Raw genomic sequence first — 22629 nt, 5'->3', positions numbered from 1 at the left:
AATTTACATGAAATATACAGTAAATAAAACATTCAAACACTCAGACTTTTCACATTACTTTGTTTTTATTTTTTATTTTGTATTATGTTCATTCATTTCCTAGTTCTGAAGTGTCATCAAAGTACTTTACGAGTTAAAAGAAGTGACACATATTTAAACGGTGAGTGGATGATGGGTTAGCATTTAGCATTGAGCTAAAACTGTTCATAAATTAAGTTCCTGGGGTGAATTCTAACAACCATATAATATATTCAGAGTTATTATTATTATTTTTTATAAATGATGTAGTTGTATAAAAATGCAACATCACTCCACCAAACTCTTTACAATAATCTGATATAAAGACCTAATGAGGTGAAATGTGTCCTTACGTCCAGTAGATGGTGCTGTAGATAAACAGGGAGGATGGATCTGAAGCTGCTTTTAATTATTTCATTTGACCCTTTTTTCATTGCAATGAATTGTCAAACTTCCACCTCCTGCTCATCACTTATGAATTTAAAGACCCAGAAGGTCAAACTGTTTCTTTAGTTTCCAAAGAAGACGAACGTGACTCAGAAGCAGAGGAGGAGCAGCTTTATTTCAACTTTAAAATCACCAAAATAAGTTTTCAGACACAGGAAGAAATAAAATGTACAGTCATTCATCAAACAATAAATAAAAATATGGATATCAGCGAAACCGAAATGGATTGGAAGAAGAAGAAAAAAGATCTAATGAGGAAATAATAAACCTTGACAGTATGTGAAGTAACTGTCCGATAAAAAAGGACGTTTCCAGGGTTCAACAGCTTTTCCACCGAGGTTTTTTAGAAATGTCAGACTCATCCCAACTGATGCAGATCACAGCTGATTCAGAGCTGCGGAGCTCTGTTAGCTAATGCTAAGCTAATAGCTCGTGTTAGCGTGACAGGTGGATGAATAATAAATGTACCCGTTTGCCTTCTGCTAACAGAACTTCCAGCCTCTTTATTTGGTCTTGATCACTTTCTACGTGAAACTCTCCAAAGACAGAGAAGATATCACACATTCATTTAAGGAAGGAAAGACGTCTTTTGTCTCCGTATTTATATGTGAAGTCAAACCTGTGGTTTTGTTTAGTTTAGTTTTTTGTCTCGTGAGCAGATTTCAGACTTAAGAATGAGAGTTGTTTTCTTTGCGCTTGTTTCTATCCGATGAGGCGACGGCTGCTCCGTCCTTTTTACGAGGTCCAGCGCCACCAGGCCACCTTCATGCGGTCCCACACGGCGCCGACCGAGTCGAAGGCGGGGCGCACGTCCAGGATGGAGAACTGGTAGCTGTCTTTATCGATCTCGCCGTCGTAGTAGTCGATGACGTAGCGCACCTCCTTCCCACAGCGGTCCACGATCCAGTCGTGGCGGTCGAACGGCAGCTCGTACCTGCAGGGACGGAGACATTAAAGTAGATTTTTATAGAATATTTTTTATTGCAAATTACAAACAAATAATTAAGTTTCAGGTTTTATAGCTAACAAAAGTAAAAACAAATAAAAAGAAGAGATAATTAGCAATAGCAATAATATGGATCTTTGCACATGTGAAGTGATCTGACAACTTAATGGGGCTGATATGGGCTCATCAGTCATTCATACTGGAGCATTTTGTTCATTCAGACCCTATATTCGACCAAAAGTTCGTATTCTGCCTCTATTTTTGTATTTAAGTTGCACAGATGTACCGAGCGGTGTCGCTAGTAGATCCCAGAACGGCCACTAGGGGGCAGGGTTCCTACTGTCTATTAAAGGCCTCTGAATAAAAACAATAGCTTGAATAGTTTAATCCTACGCCTGGCGTTAAATTAACATCTATGGATATTCAAAAAGCATTTTTCCCAATAGTCCTGATGAAACTAGATCATTTTGTCATGAGACATGTAAGGACAGGACTTCATCACTTGTCGCAATAAAATTCACTATATAATGTGGTCCCCAGTGTTGTATTATGCCTCATGTTATTTTTTTGTTTTTTTCTGCATTTTTCCATATGCAAATGAGCCACCTGACTACCAACCCATACATATTTACATGTATATATTTTGTCCTATTTTTAAAAATGAACAAGTAAACTAAAAATAAGTAAAATAAGAATACATTTTTTGACAGAAGACTTTTAAAGTCAGAATCAGGGAGTCCTGGTCTGATCTGAACTTGTTTCTAGTAAAAGGTTCTCACCCCATCCAGTGGCGGAAGCGTGCCCTGGGCGAGTACTCCTTAGCCTTCCCACCAAACCTCTTGAGCGTGGGCCCACATGGACATTCACTGCGAGAAGAAATATTCATGGAACCGTGTTAAACACGACAAACAGGAGTTCATCAAAGCTCAGGTCTGAGGCGCGGACTCACCCCGCGTGCATGGCTTCCCACTTCAGGATCTCGTGCCAGGCCTGCTCGTTGTTCTTGTTGTGGATGTTGATGATGTTGGTCATGTCGTGAGGAGCGAGGTCGTCGTCGCGCCAGCGCCACCTGCAGCACGGGAGCAAGCAGACAGAACGAGGCGTTAAACTGACTTTTATTCTCTCCTGAACACGAGATCCAGCGTTTTTTTAACTTGAAACAACCGAATATTAAAAGTAAAGCAGGAAGGAGAAGATTCCTCTGCACTGGGGGAGAGAAGTGGAACGAAACCCCGAATTAAATTAAATCTTCTGTTTCTCTTCTCAGTTTTTAAACAAACCTGAATTAGACATGAATGTCACGTCTTTTAGGACAGAATGTGTCTTGATGTTTTGAGAAAAAGTGAAATACGTCGTATATCTTTCGTGCCTCCTAGAATAAACACCACGGACCGTAATGGAAACAAGTCATGTGACTTTAATCCTGATGGAGTTTAGTTTCTTAAATTTATCAAGTAAAATCAAGTCTGTTGCTTCTTCCACGTGAGCTCACGGGCACAACTCTAACTTTTATTGCAAGTGAGTCTTTAGTTTTTCTTCTCGTGATGACCACACACGGAGCTGCTACTACTTGAACGTTAAAAACTGTTCTTAGACGGACCCTTTTCTCAGCATGGCGTTCCAGAACATCTGCTCCGAGGGGTAAACCCAGTTCTTCTCTGCACCGTGACGGGGGATGGTGGACTCCTCCCTGCGGACGGACAGCGGGAAGGGCTGGTCCGGGGCCGGGCTCTGGTTGGGAGGAGGCATCTGTGCAGAACAACCGGCACCAAACTCAGACCAGACGCTCGACTTACAACACGTGACAGTTAAAAATGTGAATAAGATGTGAAGGAGGAGGAGGAGGAGAGAGTCTGTTAACACTAAACAGAGTCAAAAAATGTCTCCTCACAACTAACGCTGCACGATTATTCATGGTGATTTTTATCAAACAAACAATATTCAAACAGCTTTCAGTGCAAAGTGAAACTTTAAATTAGAATAAATGCTTAATAATGAAAAGTAAAGTTTAAGCAGATGGTTCTGTTTTGCTGATGGACGTGGATGTAGCTCTCTTGTTATTTAAGCAGCTTAATGAAACCTTAACCGTACGTTCGCCCCCTGGTGGTTGGTTGATTAGATGCAGCGGAGCATTTTAAATTTAAATATCACAGATTCATTAAATCGCAGGTATTCAAATTAGATGAATGGTGCAGCCCTGCTCACATTACATCACATCCTCTCTACTAATCTCATCCAGACTCTCTCATTAAAGTGCTGTTACCATATTGGCCGGATCGATGTCGCTGTTGACGCCGGCCGCCGCCGCTTTCATGGGACACTCCACGAACTCGTACGCTCGCTCCTGGTGGGCCGGGCCTGGTTCTGCTTTGTGCATCGGACACTCCGACGGAGGAGACGCTGCAGGAGACGCTGCAGGAGACGAGAAGAGACATCATATCAACAACCTGAACCTGAACCTGCCAAAATCAATTAAATGTGCTTTTAACGCTGTGCTAATTGTACCTTTGGGTGGTTGAGCTTGATGCATGGGACACTCTGAAGGTGGAGACACTAAAAAATAAAAAATAAATTTAAACAGTTGTTAAAGCTGCTATGATCGGGTCGTCCCTGTGGTGATGTGACTGCTGCTCTACCTTTGACAGGCTGTACTTCTTGGTGCATGGGGCAGCCCGGTGGGGGGGCGGCCATCATGGCCTCTGCTTTGACCGTGGGAGCAGTCGGTGTGGACACGGAGGCGCCCATCCTGCCTGGTCTGACATGAAAGACAGGAAAAAAAGACGCCGTCAATGCTTTCTGTCACACGTAGGACTCGGTTTAGTTTCATTCAGTCTCTTATAATCACTGTACAAAGTGACAGGAAACAGCTTTAGCTAATGAAGCTAACTTCCAGCTGTACCTGGGCAGGTGATAAAGAGCATCCTAAATGTGAACTTAGACTCTGAAGTTTCAATCACAAAAGTCAGAATGACTCTGAATAATTCATTTTATTAATGAAACCAGAGGAAAATGACATATTGGCTCAAAGATCCTGCTGTGCTTCATATGATCCAGAGGAATCATAACATAATCACAGAGGTTATTATCACATCGTCTTATATGAAGCTGAAGGAGACAATAACTAACAACACAATTAAACTAGAAGAAGTATCGTAACAATAAAAAGGACCAAGATACATTTCTGATGTGCTGTTATAAAAACTACAGATCTGCTCCAGGTCTTAAACTGCACTTTTATTATTCTCCTGTTTGATCTGTTCTGTTTGTGCCTGGTGATCTTTTTAATTTGATCTCTGATGATTTTAAATCAGAGATCGTGTTTTTAAATGCTAATGTTCCTCTTATAAAGATAAAAAGAACATTTATTATGAATTAAGTGGCAGCAATATGTAAAAAGTTTTTTTATCAGTTTATTTAAGAAACAAATCCAGAAAACAGGTGCAATGAAGGGGAGAAATGTTGTCTTAGTTTTATAGTATTTGTTGTGAAGTGATAATTTAAACTTTATTTATGAATAAAGACAGAATGAAGTGAACTCTGCCTGAATAATAAATAGTTTTCATTTGTTCTCAAGTGGTAATTTTTTTGTCATTTCTAAACAAAAACGTTTAATGTGATAATTTAGTATTTTCTATTTACTCATAAACTTTGCCCACATTCTGTAATGGATTTTAAGTTATTAATAATCCAAATGGCAAAACACAAAAACACTTAAAGGTCACGAAAATTAATTAATTAATAAAGTAAAGTCTCAATATCAGTATCGATTTGGTATGAGATCGACACCAAATCCAGTGGTATCGTTGACTCCTGGTGTGAATTGAGCTTTATAAATAAATAAACTTATAAATAAACTTAAACTTTAAATAACCGTATGAATATATACGAGTTCACCTTGATTTACCCACAGTTACTTGTCCTTAAAATACTCTAAAGACAAATTAGAACTAGTTGGGGAGGTTATGTAGCTACTAGCACAATGCTACTAACCACGGCTACCACCGTTTAGCTGCTATTTACCCTGAACTTTAACGTCCCGCGTTAATGTGAGAGTTAATAAAACGTGTCGGGACGTCTCCTCCGTTTCCACCTGGTCGCGTTATGTCTGAAAAGGTTTTTAATATCGTAAAGAAGGAGAGATGTTACTGACCTGTCCGCTTCCTCTCGCAGGGTACGAGCCCAATGTCAACGTGCGGGACGCAGATGACGTCGCCGGATAGAGTTGTGCAACGCTTTACGTACTGTACGTAAGCCGCCAACGTCATCACGCTGCCCGCTGAACAATACATAACCACAGACCGTCTACATAACAGGCTATGTAACCATTACATATGTAGATACTTTATGACCTTATATAAAATGTATAATATATTATTTATATATTTTATATTTATTCAGTGCGGTGACGCATCAATTATATCTATATGTATGTTTATGTACGTATGTAAGAGTTAAACATCTGGAAATGCACTATATTGTGTGTATATGTTTATACGTATGTGATGTACAATACACAAATATATGGAAGTAAATATATGGGTGTTTTATACAGTATTTACATATCTGGTATTGATTCATATATATGAAGATGAACTATATATATATTCTTAAAAAGCTCCTTTCACTCTTATTCACTCATATTATGCACCACTAGGTCTGATTGACGCAAAATTGTGAGTTAATAGTCAATTCATGTTTAGGTTTAAATCTATGTCATGTCACTAACACACATTGTGTGTGTATACATATATATATATATATATATATATATTCATTTATTTATCTATTTATATACAGTATGAGACTGTCTCTGGCCACTAGAGGGAAACAAATCACCATCATTTTTTGGAAGCTCTTGTCACGAATGTTAATAAATGTAATTTTTGGAGCTCACTTCATTAGAAATAAAAAAAAAAGAGATTGAAGGAATATTCACACATAAAGACATATTTATCTACATATACACACAATGCAGCTTATATTTCATACTCTTACCTATTGTCTGTATGTAAATTTGCAGCACATATATTTCCAATATGTTTCTCTCCTTATGTATCGTGTATGATGTTTATACATTTTATATTACTGCATATTTTTATCTTCTTGTATAATGTTCAATATATTGCATCTTAAATATACATTTTTATACATTTAATTATATTTTTTACCCTTTTACTGATTCCTCTTGTCTTTGTGTAATGATGCTACTGGAAACCAAATTTCACACAGGATAAATAAAGTTTTTTGTCTATTTTTCTCATGAATTTTAATTCCATTAACTAACTGCATTTGGCTCAACTGAGACGTGACTCGTTCTGTTTCCACGTTTCGTTTGATATTTATATAAAAACAAGCACTAAAAGGAAATGTAATAAGCTCCAGAAAATGTAGTGACAACAGAAGAGTTTCTGGTTGTGTCCCGGGAAAAGAAGGGGTAGAGGTCTATAACCGTAAAGAGGAGGAGGAGGAGGAGGAGGAGGAACACTTGAGGCAGACCAGGACATACCAGCATTTCACAGTGGCTGGAGAAATAAAGGATTCATTAAAGTAAAGGGCGGATGTAATTTGAAGTTGCATATTTGCCCCAAATGAACTCCACCCCGACCAAACAGAAGTAGCACTCAGGCTTCACTTCATCTGCCGTCAGCATCATCTTAGAGGACAAAGGCTGCAGCAGGAAAACCAGAGCAAACACATCCATCTTAACGCTGTAAATCCAACTACAACACTTTATTAGGTACAGCTTGCTAGTAAAAGGTTGGATCCTTTTTCCTTCAGAACTGCCTTAATTCTTGGTGTCAGACTTTCAACAAGGTGTTGGAAACATTCCTCAGAGGTTTTGGTCCATATTGACATGATAACATCACACGGTTGATATCTGATCACATCTATGATGAGAATCTCCCGAAATGTGAGCTCATCAGAAATATGCATGTGTGATTAAAAATGTCCTTCTTTTCACTTTACTGGAAACAAACATTGTGTGTTTTCAGTTCAGTTCATCAGAAAATAAAATCATACATAAAGTACGTATAGTTCCAGTTAACAGTAAAACCAGAATGTAGCCGTTAGCATAACTGATAAATGGTCAGATGATCTGTTATATATTTACCTACATTACACGTGATTCCAGTTTATTTCATTTAGAGTTTGGATCTCGTAAAAAACATTTAAAAAAAACATTTTTCTGGTCTGATGCATCCAGTATCACCACATACCATCTACACGTTACAGTATTTTTCATCTTGTTTGTTCCAACTTTAGTCACTGATGTTTTAATAATAAAATAAATAAATCTGTGTGTGCACTGTACTGACATCTGTTCGATATGGACAACGAAGTGAACATCGTGCTGCTTCATTCGGAGCTATTTCCAGTTTATTAATATATGATGTGAACTCTAAAAACTGTGTTTGTGTAGCTGAAGTAATGAGTCTGTGGATGAGACTTGATGAGACATTTCATTCCTTTAACCTTCTATTCTTCTTCAAGTCAAAGTGCGTGAGTTAAGTTTCTTAAGGTTTCGTTTTTGTGAGTCTTTTTCGGAATTTTTCTAAATAAATCAGTTTATTTGGTTTAAAGGAATCTCGCCTGATCACTTTAAGAGCTGCCTTTCCTTGAACCGTACTATCAGGTTGACAAATAATTAACTAAACTTAAGCTGCGTCAGTGTAAACTGTTGAAAAATGATGCGTTTTCACTCAAAATAAAGATCATTTTCCATCTATTTTCACTGGAGGAGGCGTTAACTAAAGTCTGAGAACTCCCAACGTTCTGATGCATTTTTCCAAATCAGCAGTTAATGAAGCAGCTGCATACAGTCGACATATTGAGTGGGATCTATCCAGAGCCGGTTTAATCCTCTCTGACTTTTATAAGAACGTTCCCAGAGCTCCATCAACCTTCTTCTATAGCTGCATTGTGCTTTTTTTCGAGCCCTCGTGGTTGTAAACACCCCCCCGCTCACAACAGAGTTAATGTTGTGACACGACTTGGACGCCAGTGGATATTACTTTGGTTTTGGCTCTGGTGCTTGTTTGTTAGTGTGTGTAATTAATGAGGAGGGCTCGCTGTGTCTGGAAGGAGATCACAAACTCTAATAACCGTCTCTGCCAAGTGTTCTGGTGGAAGCTGGTGATGCTGTTTTCTTGTAAGACGACTCGGCGACCGGTCGCACGCGTTGTGGGGCTTTCGTTAGGCGGCACAAACTCAGAAAGTATCAGGCATCACGGCCCGAATCCTCACGACTGCAGAGAAATGATGTGAAACCTGACAACGATGATTACGACCCGGCGTCTCTCACAGGTTCACGTGGTACGAACGGAGACAGATTAGTTTCCTAATCTCTTCCAGAAGTCCAGTGCACAGCAAACTGTACTGTACACGTTGGAGCATCCAATGTTTTCATGTGGACTTTGGACACATGTGGAATCTGAGTGGAATTCACTTTAACCCACTTTTATAAAGCATTTTAATTAACTTTAATTATCATCTACATCTCATTTTTGGACCATTTTTGGGTAGTTTCCAGTAGAAATACTGTAAAATCTCAGCTTAAAATACAAGAAATAAATGATCTTCCACTAGAACAGAAACCAACTAAATCTTTGCATCGTCCAAACTGTCGGTTCTGTTATTGATCTGATATTGATCAGAAGCTGGAAAGAAGAAACTCATTTTAAGAACCAGGAAGAAAACCACGGCTGTTTATCTATGTCTTCTCTCAGGTTCAGATCCTGAAACGTGTCCAACCAACGCTGTAAAAGTCTGCAGCTTTCCAACGTGTTGTCCAGACGTCAGACTCCTGCAGGTTGCATTCTTTAATCAGACCAGGTGTATTTGGGGAACGTCCGTGTTTGGAGCCGTCCTTCAAACACGAGGGGATTTAGTTTAGATTTAACAAGCTTCCTCTGGCCTGCTCCGCAGACTTTATTTCTGCACGGCTTTGTAGTCCTGATTAATTCCAGTGCATCCACAGCTGGGACCGAAATGATGATGAATGTGTTATTTTCAGCTCGTCCTCTTCCTCTGACTTGTTTTCTTCGCTCAGACTTTAATTTTTTTGGCTGGTTTTGTAGCTTTGATCAGATACACGAGGCAGAAGACGCGTCTTTTTCTGCAGTTGCATGAACTCGGGACACGAACGTCTCCCAACGACAAAGATCTACTGATGCTACCAGCCTCCTGTCAGACCTTAGAATAATACTAAGAGGAATACGTCTTTATTTCAAGTCACAGAACTTTATTTTTTACGTTAGAAACTTAATTTGTGCCAGAGCATCTGTGCACATACAATTCACACATTCAGCAGCAACATGTATTAATGAAAGAATTAGATAAGATTGTCTGCATCTCTCCCAACTGTATAAGCCTGCTAATTTTTCTATATTTTCTTACTTATTTATCATGAACGCTACCTTGTTAGTTTGTCATATACATTTTTATTTATTATCCTTTAATCCACCCACATGTGAACTGTCTGTGTGATTTCTGAATGTCTCTGTTTATCTTATCTTATCTTAAAATAACTTGCAAAGCACAGTCGAGTGTGAATCTTTTTAATAAACATTACAAAGAGCGTCACACAAACGAAAAAAATCTGCAAATTTATAAGAAAATGTTAATAAAAAAAAGAAAAATTAAAAGAAAAACAACAAAACACATAAAAAATTGAAATTGAATTAAAATCTCAGTTAAAATTAAAACATCGTATCAGTTTTACCTCAGATCTAAAGGTCGGCGCCATAAAAACATCCATGAAGAGCTTTAACACTTTCATTCTTACCAGTACATGACATTTACGGGTTTAATGTGTGGACAGGACACAGAGAGCAGGATGACAAAAGACATTCAATGGGACAAACGCAACAGTCAACAAAAAACACTACACAAGAACAAAGTGACAGTTGTGGATCTGACATGCATTTTTAATTTCTTTGGAATTAGCAGGAACCAAGAACCTTAAAAACTAAGCCACAGCTTTGATCAGGAAGAAAAAAGTGGATTCCCTGGTATTATTACAATAAAGTCACCAATGTGTGACAAAGGTAGAACAGATTAGTTTAATACTTGAACGTTGTGGTGCAAACTTTTTTCGTTGTGCAAATGTAAAACTTTTCAGAACTTTGTTAGGTTTTTAGGTCTTTGTCTCATTTCCTGTTTTATTTTGAAGGGGTAGTGTCCTACCCCTGTCTTCCTGTCAAGTTTCCGGCTGGTGTGATTGTGTCCCACGAGTTTCACCTGTGTCTCGTTGTGTCCCTGGTTTGTGGCATATAAGCTGTGCCTCCCGTTGTTCGTCTTGTTGTGTTGTCGTGTCCCAGCATTATTATTTCCCAGCGTTTTCTTCGTGTGACCTGTTTCTCGTGTTCCTGAGCGTTGAGCCTGTCTGCTGGATATCTGTGATATCTGTGATATCTGTGCTGTCGCTTGAGTATTTAACCTCCCGGTTTTGACCCTTTTTCAAATAAACAACCTTGATTCAACCCCGTGACTCTGTGATTGTGTTGCCTTTGAGTTCCTGACACGCGGGACTAAGGCTGAAATTTAGCATTTGTGCTAAATAATTTGGGCTAACGCGTCCATGTTGACGAATGTGCATTGACCCAATTCAATAAACTAATAAATAAATTATTGTTTTCATGCCTGAACATCACTGTGCAAAGACAGAATCACAAACTCAAACTTGTACTTACAAATTAGCCACATAGCAGCTTGTTCCTCTTGACAGAATTGGTTACATTTGCATCATATCAAACTAGAAACGTTAAAAAGTAAAATAAAAAAGTTCCAGTCGTAGAAATGCATGAAGTTTTGTCCCGTGATCGACTAAAGGCTGAAGTTAAGTTGTCTGTTGAGCTGCTGGTCTCTTTCCAGTTGTCCTGAGTTTCCTTGTTCATGTTTCCTGGTGTTTTTCTTCAGCTCCTCTTTGTTTTTGTCTTATTCTTCTGGACTACGCTGCCTCACTCTGCAAAGCTTTTCTCTTTCCTTGATTCTAAGTCCTCTTGTATTCATATTTTATCCCAGTTATGTGCAGTGAGGTTTGTGTCAGATTCACAAATATAAACCCAGTGGAACATCTTAAATTCCCCAATGCAATGTTCTGCTTCCATGTTGTTTTATATCTCATATAGGTGAGGTACATCCACCTACCAGGCATAACATTATGACCACCTTCCTAATAGTTAAGTCAAGTCAAAGTTTCTTTCTAAAGCACTTTACAACCCACCGTTGAACCAAAATGTTCTAATAATCATACTAAATAATGAATGAAACAGTAATGGACTAAAAATGATAAGAGGGATATCCGTGGCTGCTACATGTCCAAGTAACATCCACACCAATGATTTAAATGTTATTCACTTCTCCTGTCGGTGGTCATAATGTTGTGGCTGATCGGTTTACAGCACAGAACCGCGTGGTGCGACTGTGATCATTAAAAGGCTGGTACAGATCCTGTTTGCTATCATACATGAAACCCAGACAACATAATGTGTTCAATAGAAGGTAGAAGTTGTTTCATACTTGGGCAGTAGCAGTAATAGCAGTAATAGCAGTAATAGTAGTAATAAATAGTGTCATTCAGGTTCCTGTGGGGCAGCATTCTGCAGTCACTCCGGGTGAAGGGTAATAAACGAGCTCCAGTTCTCTCCCTCTCTCTCTCTCTTTGGATAATCTGATTTAATTGACAGTGACACGGTGGGACAGTTTGTTTCCATCATTAAATCCTGTGAACTGAGCTGAGGGCCTCGTCTCATGTGATGTTAGCGTCACATTCACTTTGCTTGAAACGTTAAATCTGCACCGAGGCACATTTTCAGACCCACAACACAGGGAAAAAAAAAACGAACCAAAATACGCAACCACGGTTTTCTATTGAGATGCTCGGCGACCTCCGAATATATTTCAGTGGAAATAACAAGTTATATGTTTCTCTGTTTATCCAGAACTCTGCCCACCTCCCACTGACCTCCACCCGGGGAGAAACAAGAGCAGTGGAAAAACCTATTTGTCTAAATCAAATCTTTAGGTTATTTCAGGGATGGAGTGGTCTGGGCACGTCTTCATGGCAGAGTTGGGTCTAAATATGATTTGTGGTTTGGATCATCCCTGTTTTAGCTGGAAATTACAGCTTGTGTGCTGTCAGTGGAGGGCTGCCCCCGAGGACCGGGGTTTATGGCTGAGAGGGACCGGGGGCAGCGTCCTCTTACATAAGAATGGCAAAACGGGCACAGCTGTTTGCCATAATTATTGTTCGTTTTAGGGAAAACAAAGAAAAAGAAGAAGAAGAAGAAGAAGAAGAAGATGCCCACACAACTGTCAATAGGCTGCAGACGCGGCTGCTTGAGAAATAAATACCGACCTGACCAGAACAGTGACGGCGGATTGTTTCTGAAGGTGAGGATGGGATGCAAGAAGAAAAGATTGGTGCAGATGGAAGAAGTTTTCTTTGTCATATTTATTTAACTCGGACAAAGGGTCTTTTTCATCTCAAACTGTGATCTTTTCTAAACCTAAACAAACAATGTCACTGTTTCCAACAACTACGGACCTCAAACCACTGGTGTTCGCTCCAGATCCATAAGAAGAACCATCCAACATCCATATACTTGCAGTTAGGGATGAGGATGGTTCAGGTTTTATCTGATACCGGAGCCAAACCGACACTTTAGGAATGAAAACATACAAACTTTGTCCAAAAACGAAGCAATTTTTATTTTTAGGGCATTTTGTGACGTGGAAGTTGAACAGAATTTTCATTTAAATAATATAAATACAACTAAGACATAAATGAAATAAATGAACCAATATAAAATAAATAATAAACCAATCTGTCGCTACATTTCTGGTCTTTTGATAAAATGCTATGCGTGGTCAGATGTTATCTATGGAGGCCTTAAGCGGCCACGTGTCCACATGTTATTTCCTCCATTTTCATGTGTTAACAAGTTAATTTCCTCTGTTTTCTCAAGATCTCGAGTTATTTAATTTGAGAGAGTTAAGTCATAAAGTAACAGGTCTACTATCCAGTGAGCCATTCGTTTCGTGCTTTAATGTTTGCTAGATAACGGTTACGTTTCTGGAGACAACGAGGTAAATAACTCATGATTGTCAGGTAGTTTTGCGGTGGGACTCAGATGCAGGACGAGTAAATGATGAGGCCGTGGTTCAAACGAAAGCTGCAGACATGGCAGGGAAGCAACATCATGGCACGGGGCAAAAACACAAAAACGTGGCAAGGAGACAAAAACAACAAGGCGACAGGGAACAAAGGGAAAGGTAGGGCTATATGTGCACACACAGGTGAAACTAATGCGGGTGGAGCACACGAGGAGAAGCCAACAGGCTCATTAGGAGAAAACAGAGGAAGAAACACAAAACAGGAAAAAAAAAAACACAGAATCATGACAAAGATCTCAAGAAAACGGAGGAAATAAAATGTATGGATGCATGACCGCTTAGGGCTTCCGTAGCTTTGCTGCAGGTTGACCAGTCTGCATCTTTTGAGGTGACACAGCTAAAGGGCTAAGGAGGCTAAGCTAATTAAAAACTGACTGGCACCAAATGAAGAGATCAGTCTGGTTACTGCCGTCAGTGTTTCTCTGTGACGAAGATTTTATACCGAAAAATAAAGTCACACCATCATTAATGTGAACCTTGATCTTAAAAACGCTGCTTTACAAATGAATGAAGTTTGAAGTTAGCCTAGCCTTATGCTAGCCTTATGCTAGCTAGTTATCTAGGCTAAAGCCTTAGAAAAATAGCAGCTAGCGTCATATATACTGTGAAACCCATGTGTTCATGTAATTTATCTCCATGTAGATAGACACATTTAACTGACACATTTACTATTTAGTTATTATAGCTAGCATGCTAATGCTATAATGCTAATACTAAATAACAGTGCGACTAGTTTATTAGTATTTCTAATTTTTCTGAGTAATTTCCACCTTTTAACAGTGATGGATGAACACGGAGGCTGAGGAGAAGGTAAACACAGCTCCATGACTGATGAGGTGATTGGGCTACAAAGCATTTTACAGCTCATTTAAGATATTTAAAGTAAGTAGACGCTGGGATATTTAAGTGAGGGCCTTTCACATATTGACAGACGTTGGTAATAACATTTATAGGCCTGTTAATGGTAGAAATAAGACATTTATTTCAACCTCATAGGGTTACACTGTAGAATCTAACCTCTGATGTAGCAAACATGGCGCCATGGTTTGGCCAGACGTTAGCATAAAAGATGCTAAGGTTATGAGCTTCACTGAGAAGAAACATTAGCCGTACAATACACAACTTAAAGTTCGACTTCATCAAAAACAATTCAGCAAATTTCAAAGACAGAGTCTCGTAAAAGGCTCATTACTAATGAACAGACGTCAGCGTTTGATATCTGAAAAGACGACAAAGAAACGTCTCTGTACAAAGACGACCAACCTAAAAAAAAAAAAAAAAAAAAAAAAGGGGGGGACAGGCTTTCATGGTCGGCAACGTTGAACGTCCACACACTCCATTGACTTTGAATGTTTTCCTCAAAGACGTGTAGCCATCTGCATCCACTCTATTTATACAGTAGTGGGTTAAATATAGCCACGCACGGAGGGAGCACAGAGAAAACCGGTAATTGTGGCCTGAGACGCGTCTTTTTATAGATGTTTTTTTCTTAAACGGAGGGTGAAAGACTTTGTGGTGTATTGTATGATTTGTGGCACTGAATAGATAAAACAGACCAGGCTGCTGGAGTCGCCTGTTATGAACCGAACCCACTCAGAGGAAATCGTACTGTTTGTAGAGATTAACTGGATATGAATGAGTGTGTGTTAGCTTTTTTTTTTTAATTTTTTTTTTTATTTGACCAAATAATTTATTGAAATAATAAACACAACACCAGATTTGCCAGTAATGGTCATAATGCAGAATGGTCTCCAGTCTAAGGACTAATTCAGGTGGATGTTGAAATAAATGTCTTATTTTCATCATTAACAGGCCAATAAATGTTATTACCAACAAGCTGTGTTTGTCTTCTAATAAATAAATTTTCAGTGTATTGATTTACATTAAATTTAGTACGTTTAATGTATGTAGCCCACAGTGTATCCAATTTAAACATTTTGTTCTTTGCTTAAATTAATTAATATACTGTATATTTATGACTCTTCCCAAATTGTGTAATGCAGTGAAAATGTTACACAATCTGGGAAAACGTATTAGGGGATGATTTTCACAAGGTGTAGCAATGAATAAGAGGTAAAGAAGTTTAAATTATTACTAATATTTAACAGAGGAGGAAGAAAACACTCAACATTGACATACTAAAAGAGGCCTGATAAGTTTATTACTTACCTGTAATTTAAGTTACTTATTGGAAGTATTTTTATTTTTCACTTGCAAATACATTTAATGCATTTATTTTCTTTTGAATAAATAAACTAAATTATATACATAAGCCTTGTATTTCATAAAGATAAACTGATGTGATATGTTTTGACATGTAATGCGGTGTAATTCATTGGTCTTCAATAGGGGGTCTGCGACCCCTAGGGGGTCCGTGGAGGTATTGCGGGGGGGACGGAAAATCTTTGGTTGATTAGACATTTTTCTGAATATTTTAGTAAACAAATAGCGTAATACTGAATGCAAAATGATAATAATAATGTATATTTATAAATGTCACTAGGCCAAGTTATATATATAGGACACCCAGGGCGTCAGTACTTAATCTCTACATCAGTTTGGGCCTGAAAACTGTTGAAGACTCTTGTTTAATGTGTTACATGAAAGGTATGAACCCCATTCAGCTAATGTGGATCCTTAAAATAAATAAATAATGTTGTTTTTCTCCAGTATTCTCTAATCCATAAGTGAAAGCACAGGCAGTGCATCATTTCTAATTAGCATCCAGATCTTTCTTTCTTTCTTTCTTTCTTTCTTTCTTTCTTTCTTTCTTTCTTTTTTTTGTGTGACTCATGTCCAGCGGTCAGTGCAGACCATGATTTGTGACATTTGGTGAATTAACATCCAGAAACCTGATATATCTGTGGCTGAGCCTCCAACGTGCTTCTGCTGAGGAGATTAATGTGTCAGTAGGTGCAGCTGCGTTGGTCACAAGTCAAAACTGGATGTGGCTCATGAGTTCCTCCAGAGTAAAGTCATGTTCCAGTTGCACCGGGAACATGCAGCAGTTGAATACAGACCATATGAATCCTGTTTTTTTTTTTAACTTTTTACTGACTGGACTTGATAGATTCATTGGTTCATGTAAGAAATGCAAAGAGACACTGGTGGTGCACCGCAAATACACTGGCTATACTTGAGGTCTGTTCATCAGTCTATCTATTGAATGCAGCTGCCTGCACGTGGCAGCTCCCTGATGGACGGCCAACGTTCACACCAGAGCCACGTTTCAAACAGCTTCTCCAGCCAGAGGAGGCCGAGCTATGATTCTCAAACAGGACTGGCCTGGTGGAGATGGAAAGCAGAAGCAAAGCAGACGAAGGCAAGAAGGTGGTGAAGTAAAAGTATTTTGGTGTCTAAGGCTACAAAGAGGAGCAGGATCATGAAGTGAAGCCCCCCGGATGTTGACAGAAGACAGGGACAGGACCCCCCTCAGAGTTTAGAAGCTGGTGGTGGTGCAGAGGCAGATGGAGTTAGCAGGTGGCTGATGCTACTGGGATGATGCACAATGAGTTTAAAGAATGAATTTTGGACCAGTTTCTCTGCATGTAAATAAACCCCAGTAGAACATATGAACAGCTACTGTCTGTAATGGATCTCTGCCTGCTGCTGTTTCAGAACCAAGAACATTAACTTCTTAGTTATTTCACACCTGCACTAAACTCAGACTCTAGCGTATTTCAATGGACGTGTATTTTAGAGAATATACTTTTTTTTTTTTTAATTTTAAAAAGCTGTTCACCAAAGGACACAGAGGGGACAAAGTCTGGTCTGTCTTTATCAAGTGAAGCTTCTCCAACAAAGATATTACAAGAAGTAAGTGGAACCACTGTGGAGGGGAACGTAGGAAATGCAACTTCTGCTTGGACACCCCTGAAACACACAACTAATGTTGGGTTACCTAGCAGTTAGCATTAGCATTAACGTCATCCTTAATAATGATTAACTAACCATAATTTCAGTCACAGTTTATTCTAACCCATAACGTCATCCAGGCTGAAACTGATGATCATTACATATTAATCTGACCTGATATGAAGTGTGCTGTTGTTGTAAATTGATGTTTTTGTTTTGTTTTTATGTAGAGCACTTTGGGCTGCAATAAATAAAGCCTGATTGATTCCAGTCCTTTCTTTTAGTCTCCGAAGTCAAACCAAAGTCTACGACTGGCAGTGGCTGGTATGTGATACAACTTCAAGTTAGTGTTTTGATTTTTCGGCTTTGGCACCAAAAAATACAACAAGACGTAATTTTTATGGTTGTATGGTTTTATGGTTTTATGGTCCCTCTGTTTTTCCTCCAGTTAACATCGTGACGTCACAGTGACGTAGGTCATGAAGGGGTCTATAAGAACACATTTTATGTGTGTGCAAATAAATAAAATAAAATATATAAATACATGTACTGTTCATTCTTGTTTAGATGTATTTCTTATTTATTTTGATACCGAATTAACAGAACAGGACAGAATATTTTAATAAATGAATGAAGCCACACTGAGTAGGTGGTTTTTAATGGGACCCAGTCCTCATTGGTTCACACCAACCAAAGGAATGAGGTCACACTGGTCCCAGACCACCTCCACATGTGGACCGACACCAGATCAGGGTCCACAGCTGGACTCTAGAGACCAGATGAATCAGATGAGTGTTAACGTGAAGTCTCAGTTAGAAGTTGAGTAAACACACATCAAGTCTCGTCTACCTCTGATTCTCATGTATGTTGTAGAAGGAGCAGCGTTGGGCCTCTGATCCCAGCGCTGGCCTCAGTCTGATGAATCAAGGCCATGTGTATGTACATATGTGCTGCCCACATTGCTGTTTTGCAGGGCTGCACGCACATGTAAGAAGGTATTTATTAAGCTTGCATACCACACACACACATCAGCAGATGTGGGTTTAGGTCCTTCAATCCTACATGACATCCAGCAGCTACGAGGTTTCCTCACGTTAACGTGTCTTTTCGGTCTCCTTCAAGGTTTCTGTGTGAAGGTGGCCCCATGAATATGGAAGACGCCTCTAAAGCGTTTTTCCTTTCAGAGCAACAAAAGCTGATGGCGACAGCGACCAGTTCAAACGTCTCAGCGCAGCGTCCCCGTCCGAACCCTGTCCCCAGCATGCGTCTCTCACCTTAAGTGAATAGAAATGAGTGTTTTCCTCTGGTTCAGCTAAATGTCAACTGACAGCCTCACAAAGAGGACATGCAGGCCGTGTTTCTGTTTTCAGTTAAGATGTTGAAATGTGGTTTGAGTTTTCGCTCGTCTTTCATGGCTCTCTGGTGTTTGTGACCGAGCGTTAGCGGCGAAAACAACAGAAGAAGAAACCGAGAGACAAAAAAACAACAAACATATCTGACGAGCTTCTCATTGGCTCTTGGATTATTGATAGCAACGACTATGGAGGGTTTTCACCCGCGTCATCAGCGCGTCATCAGTCTGGAAGTCGCCATGTTGGAGGAACTGGGCAAACAAAAGCTCCTGGACAGACCCTGGAAAACATTTCACTTTATTTTTATCAGTTTGCAAAAAGATAATTAGCTAGTTTCAACTCAACTTTTATATTTATTTGTTATTAATTTAAATGCTAAACCAGTAAATTTACCTTTTGTCCTTTAACCTTTCTGGGACCCTGCGTCCTCATATGAGGACATTAAGTTTTAGGTTCGTGGCAGCTTATTCTGCTTCATTTAGACTTTTATCTTCATAACTAGATATTAGTTGGTGTAAAAACATGTTTCAGTGGATTCATTCTGCAGCCGATCATGTAGCTAAAGTGGAGAGGGTTCAAAACCTCATCAGATTTTACAGTCGAAACTTGTTTATTTGGGATTTTTAACTTTTCCAGCTTAATATGACAAATTCTATCAATAGTAACGAGCTGTAACTTCACTAATTATCAATTGAGGACGTTGGGACTTCTTTATTTGCAATTCTGCTTTTGCACAGCAACATTCAGACATGAAAATCCACATATTTTATTATAAATTGGTGACTTTATTTTAATATCGAGTGAAATAATCACATGTTCGCACATATTTAACGTGCATACCAAACAAAAGCTCAGGTCTCAGGAGGTTGATATCCTTTAACCAGTGGTTATTAGATTAGAGTAGAGATGTAAAATCAAGTTTTCGTATGTGAAGAAGTGGAAGTTGTTTTCATCAGTCAGTTTCTTTTAGTCTAAATGGAGCACGGACATGACTTCGCAACAATATTCAGATTTAATTTTAGACTTTCTGACTCAAGGGATCTGGTCACGAATAGTTTCTCTTTGAGCGTTTGTCTTGACTGTGGAGACGAAGCGGGTTTATTTAGAGCTGAACATAACGACACAACACAGAAAACTGCTGTGTTAGGGACGGACACCGATAAGATCTCACTGATACGATTCTCTATCGATTCCCTTATCAATTCCTCCTGTGAATCTCTGGTTTAGTTAAACTAGGCGTTCGTGGTTTCGTATAAACAACTGAAGTTTTATTGTTTCAAAACAAGAGATCAGAGCTTGTGTAAGAAAACAAACAGGAAGCTGGTCTCTGGTTCCTCACTAGCTCTGCTCTGCTGAGACTTGTTGACCAGAGATTGTTGAACACATGTGTCTCTCTGGGTATTTAGTGTCGTGCATCGTCATCAAATCCTTCATCGTGCTGGTGGTGTTGATACCTTTGCTTGACGTTACGATGCTGCATAAGTTCCAATAGTTGTGGTTCTTGTCATAGTAACGATACTGGAACCGGTGCTGGTTCTTGTTCTGGTTCTGCACATTTCACAAACAACGAAGCTGCTTCCTGCTGCAGACGATCCTTCATCTCTAATTAAGACGTTCAGCTCCTACAGCTGGTGGTGTTTTCTATTCTTTAAAAGAACCGGTTCTCGATGCTCTGACCTCTGTTCTTGGTTCTGAAACAACGTTAAGTAGAGATCCATAAGAGACAGGAGCAATTAGAATATTCAAAAATAATAATGATAATAATAATAATAATAATATGTTTCTATCCACAGGTCGTCACTGAGTCTCTGACTGACTTTTTGTTTTGTTTTTTTCAGTTTAGTTTATTTTATTAGCATTTTTAGCCCCTCCCCCTCAAACAAATCAAATTTAAAGACAAACAAAACATCCTTAAAATACATGATCTGTTAATTCATAGAGCAGGAAACGTTCACGTTGTGTGAACGTGTGCATTTGTTAATTTATTCTCAGGTCTGGATATTGGCACGATTTTTATATTTATATGAAATGTCGTGGATTGTGGGTTGCTCGGTTTACGCTGATCGAGAGGAGGGCGAGACGCATTGCAAAAGATCCGCCCACCCAGGCAGCACACTGAGTGTGTTTACATCCACAGTTTAATGGAGCTATGCTCGACATTCAACTTCCTGCCTACAGTCCTTGTCCCAGTTTACATGCATCCTCCTACACACTAGGTGGCGATATGTGTCTTAATACCATGTTAATACAGCCGCTTTCCTATTGACTTATTGCTTCATATAAAATAAGAGTCGTTCATGCAGCATTTCAAACAACATTACTTTCTTTTATTTTTATCTTGTACGTAATGTGTGTGCTACTCCTGGTGCAGATAGATGGCGCTATTCCTCAGACGGTTCTTCTACCGGCTCCATTTAGCTTCTTCTTCTGCGACCGGCTTTCTTTAATGTTTTTGTTCCGGGGTCACACACCAGCGCATTATCCTGTTAATAGTCCGATTAAGTGTGTACATGCTGGAGAAAAATTAATTCCAATCTCATTATCTGGGTGTTTTAATCAGATAAAGAGAACTTTATTTTAACGTGTTTACATGCGCTTAAGTTCCCCAGTTAGAGTCTGATTAAGGCAATAATTCGTTTTTTTTAACGTGCATGTAAACGCACTGACTGTTTGTTCCACTTCCATCAGGAAAGAGATACAGGAACATTAAAACAAGCTTCTTCCCCAGGGCTGTTAAAGGAATAACTCCCCCCTACAGACCATCAGTCCTCAGGTGTTATTTAAATGTCCGTGTACTTTTCTGTGCCATCAAGTCGTGGTCTCCCACTATGTTCTCATAATGACAATAAAGACTCATAACCTCAAAATGTTTCATTTTCACAGATTGCAAAAAGACAATTCAGTGATAAAAGCCAATCCGGTGGCTTGTGTGAATCTAAAAATGATATTTTTAGATGTTATTTCTGTTGCTGTTGTACCTGAACGGCCTGATTTTTTGTTGAAACCTGCTGCTTTACTTCAGATGTCACTCCCATCTGACTCTGAATTCTAATCATCGAGACCCAGAGGAAAACCGCAGAGATTGATCCGCGGTCCCTCGTAAGGAAGAGGAAGGAAGTCGGCGCATGTGTGAGTCGGAGACCTCAGCTCGTTGCGGAGTCAAACGAAATGAGACTCAGTCACGTAGAGTTCTGCCTCATTTATTGGCATCCTGTTACCGCGGAGAGAAAGGGGCCGAGCTCTGGTCTGTGGTCTGGAGTCCTACCTACGTCTCAACACATCTGGGCTCAAGGTGCACTTCACCCTGACCCCCACACACCAGCCACCAACTGTACAACACACACACACACACACACATCTCCTCTGCTATGTCCATACACACCAATCAGCCACAACATTATGACCACTGACAGGACATTCATGTGGATGATACTTGGACATGATGAGACACAACATGAGGAAAGGTGGTCATAATGTTATGGCATTAAGAACCAGATTTCTATACAATACACTCCACTGTGTTCAGGTTAATGAGTTTCTTCTTTAAATAATTTGGGATCAGTAGGAACTAAGAAGAATAAAAACTAAGCATCATCTATGAACAGGAAGTAGTTTTTGATTATGTCCTCATATGTGGACATGAGGATTATTTCCCTGTATATTATAATAATAAAGTCACCCAATGTGTAACCAAATATAAAACTGTTTATTTTAATACCTGAACATGGCTGAACAAAGACGACGTCCTGTAACGAGTACTTGCTAATTAGCGGCGTTGTAGCTCGTTACTGTTGACTTAATTAGTTAAAACTGTGAATCATATCAAACTAGAAA

The 22629-nt window shown here is 39.2% G+C and overlaps 2 protein-coding genes across 3 annotated transcripts in view; both read right to left on the bottom strand.

Moving 5' to 3' along the window:
• LOC124995607 (NACHT, LRR and PYD domains-containing protein 12-like) overlaps positions 1-22629 on the bottom strand; it is a 1019357-nt gene that overhangs the window by 645873 nt on the left and 350855 nt on the right. The gene's annotated exons all lie outside the window — the stretch shown is intronic.
• Positions 562-5676, bottom strand: LOC124995626 (holocytochrome c-type synthase). 2 transcript variants are annotated; one of them, XM_047568138.1, is made up of 8 exons: positions 5562-5676; positions 4048-4166; positions 3917-3964; positions 3675-3835; positions 3012-3160; positions 2361-2480; positions 2191-2277; positions 562-1399 (listed from the first exon to the last, which is right to left on the bottom strand). In XM_047568138.1, the coding sequence occupies exons 2-8, from the start codon at positions 4154-4156 to the stop codon at positions 1201-1203; spliced, it is 873 nt and encodes a 290-aa protein (XP_047424094.1). In that variant the 5' UTR covers positions 4157-4166; positions 5562-5676; the 3' UTR covers positions 562-1200. The 2 variants fall into 2 exon arrangements, with proteins under 2 accessions (XP_047424094.1, XP_047424095.1); XM_047568139.1 differs by having other exon boundaries at positions 3675-3823.

The sequence above is a fragment of the Mugil cephalus genome, chromosome 18, assembly GCF_022458985.1.
Source record: "Mugil cephalus isolate CIBA_MC_2020 chromosome 18, CIBA_Mcephalus_1.1, whole genome shotgun sequence".
In the NCBI taxonomy this organism is placed as follows: Eukaryota; Metazoa; Chordata; class Actinopteri; order Mugiliformes; family Mugilidae; genus Mugil; species Mugil cephalus.
The sequence above is the reverse complement of the archived record's forward strand: the minus strand, read 5'-3'. Positions and strand labels throughout refer to the sequence as shown.

What these genes read in the sequence shown, in the direction of transcription:
- LOC124995626 (XM_047568138.1), bottom strand. Translation starts at nt 4,156, where the DNA reads ATGGGCGCCTCCGTGTCCACACCGACTGCTCCCACGGTCAAAGCAGAG. An exon ending in AGAAGTACAGCCTGTCAAAG is followed by an intron (nt 3,965 to 4,047) that starts GTAGAGCAGCAG and finishes TTTATTTTTTAG; the next exon opens with TGTCTCCACCTTCAGAGTGT. An exon ending in TGGGAAGCCATGCACGCGGG is followed by an intron (nt 2,278 to 2,360) that starts GTGAGTCCGCGC and finishes TTCTTCTCGCAG; the next exon opens with TGAATGTCCATGTGGGCCCA.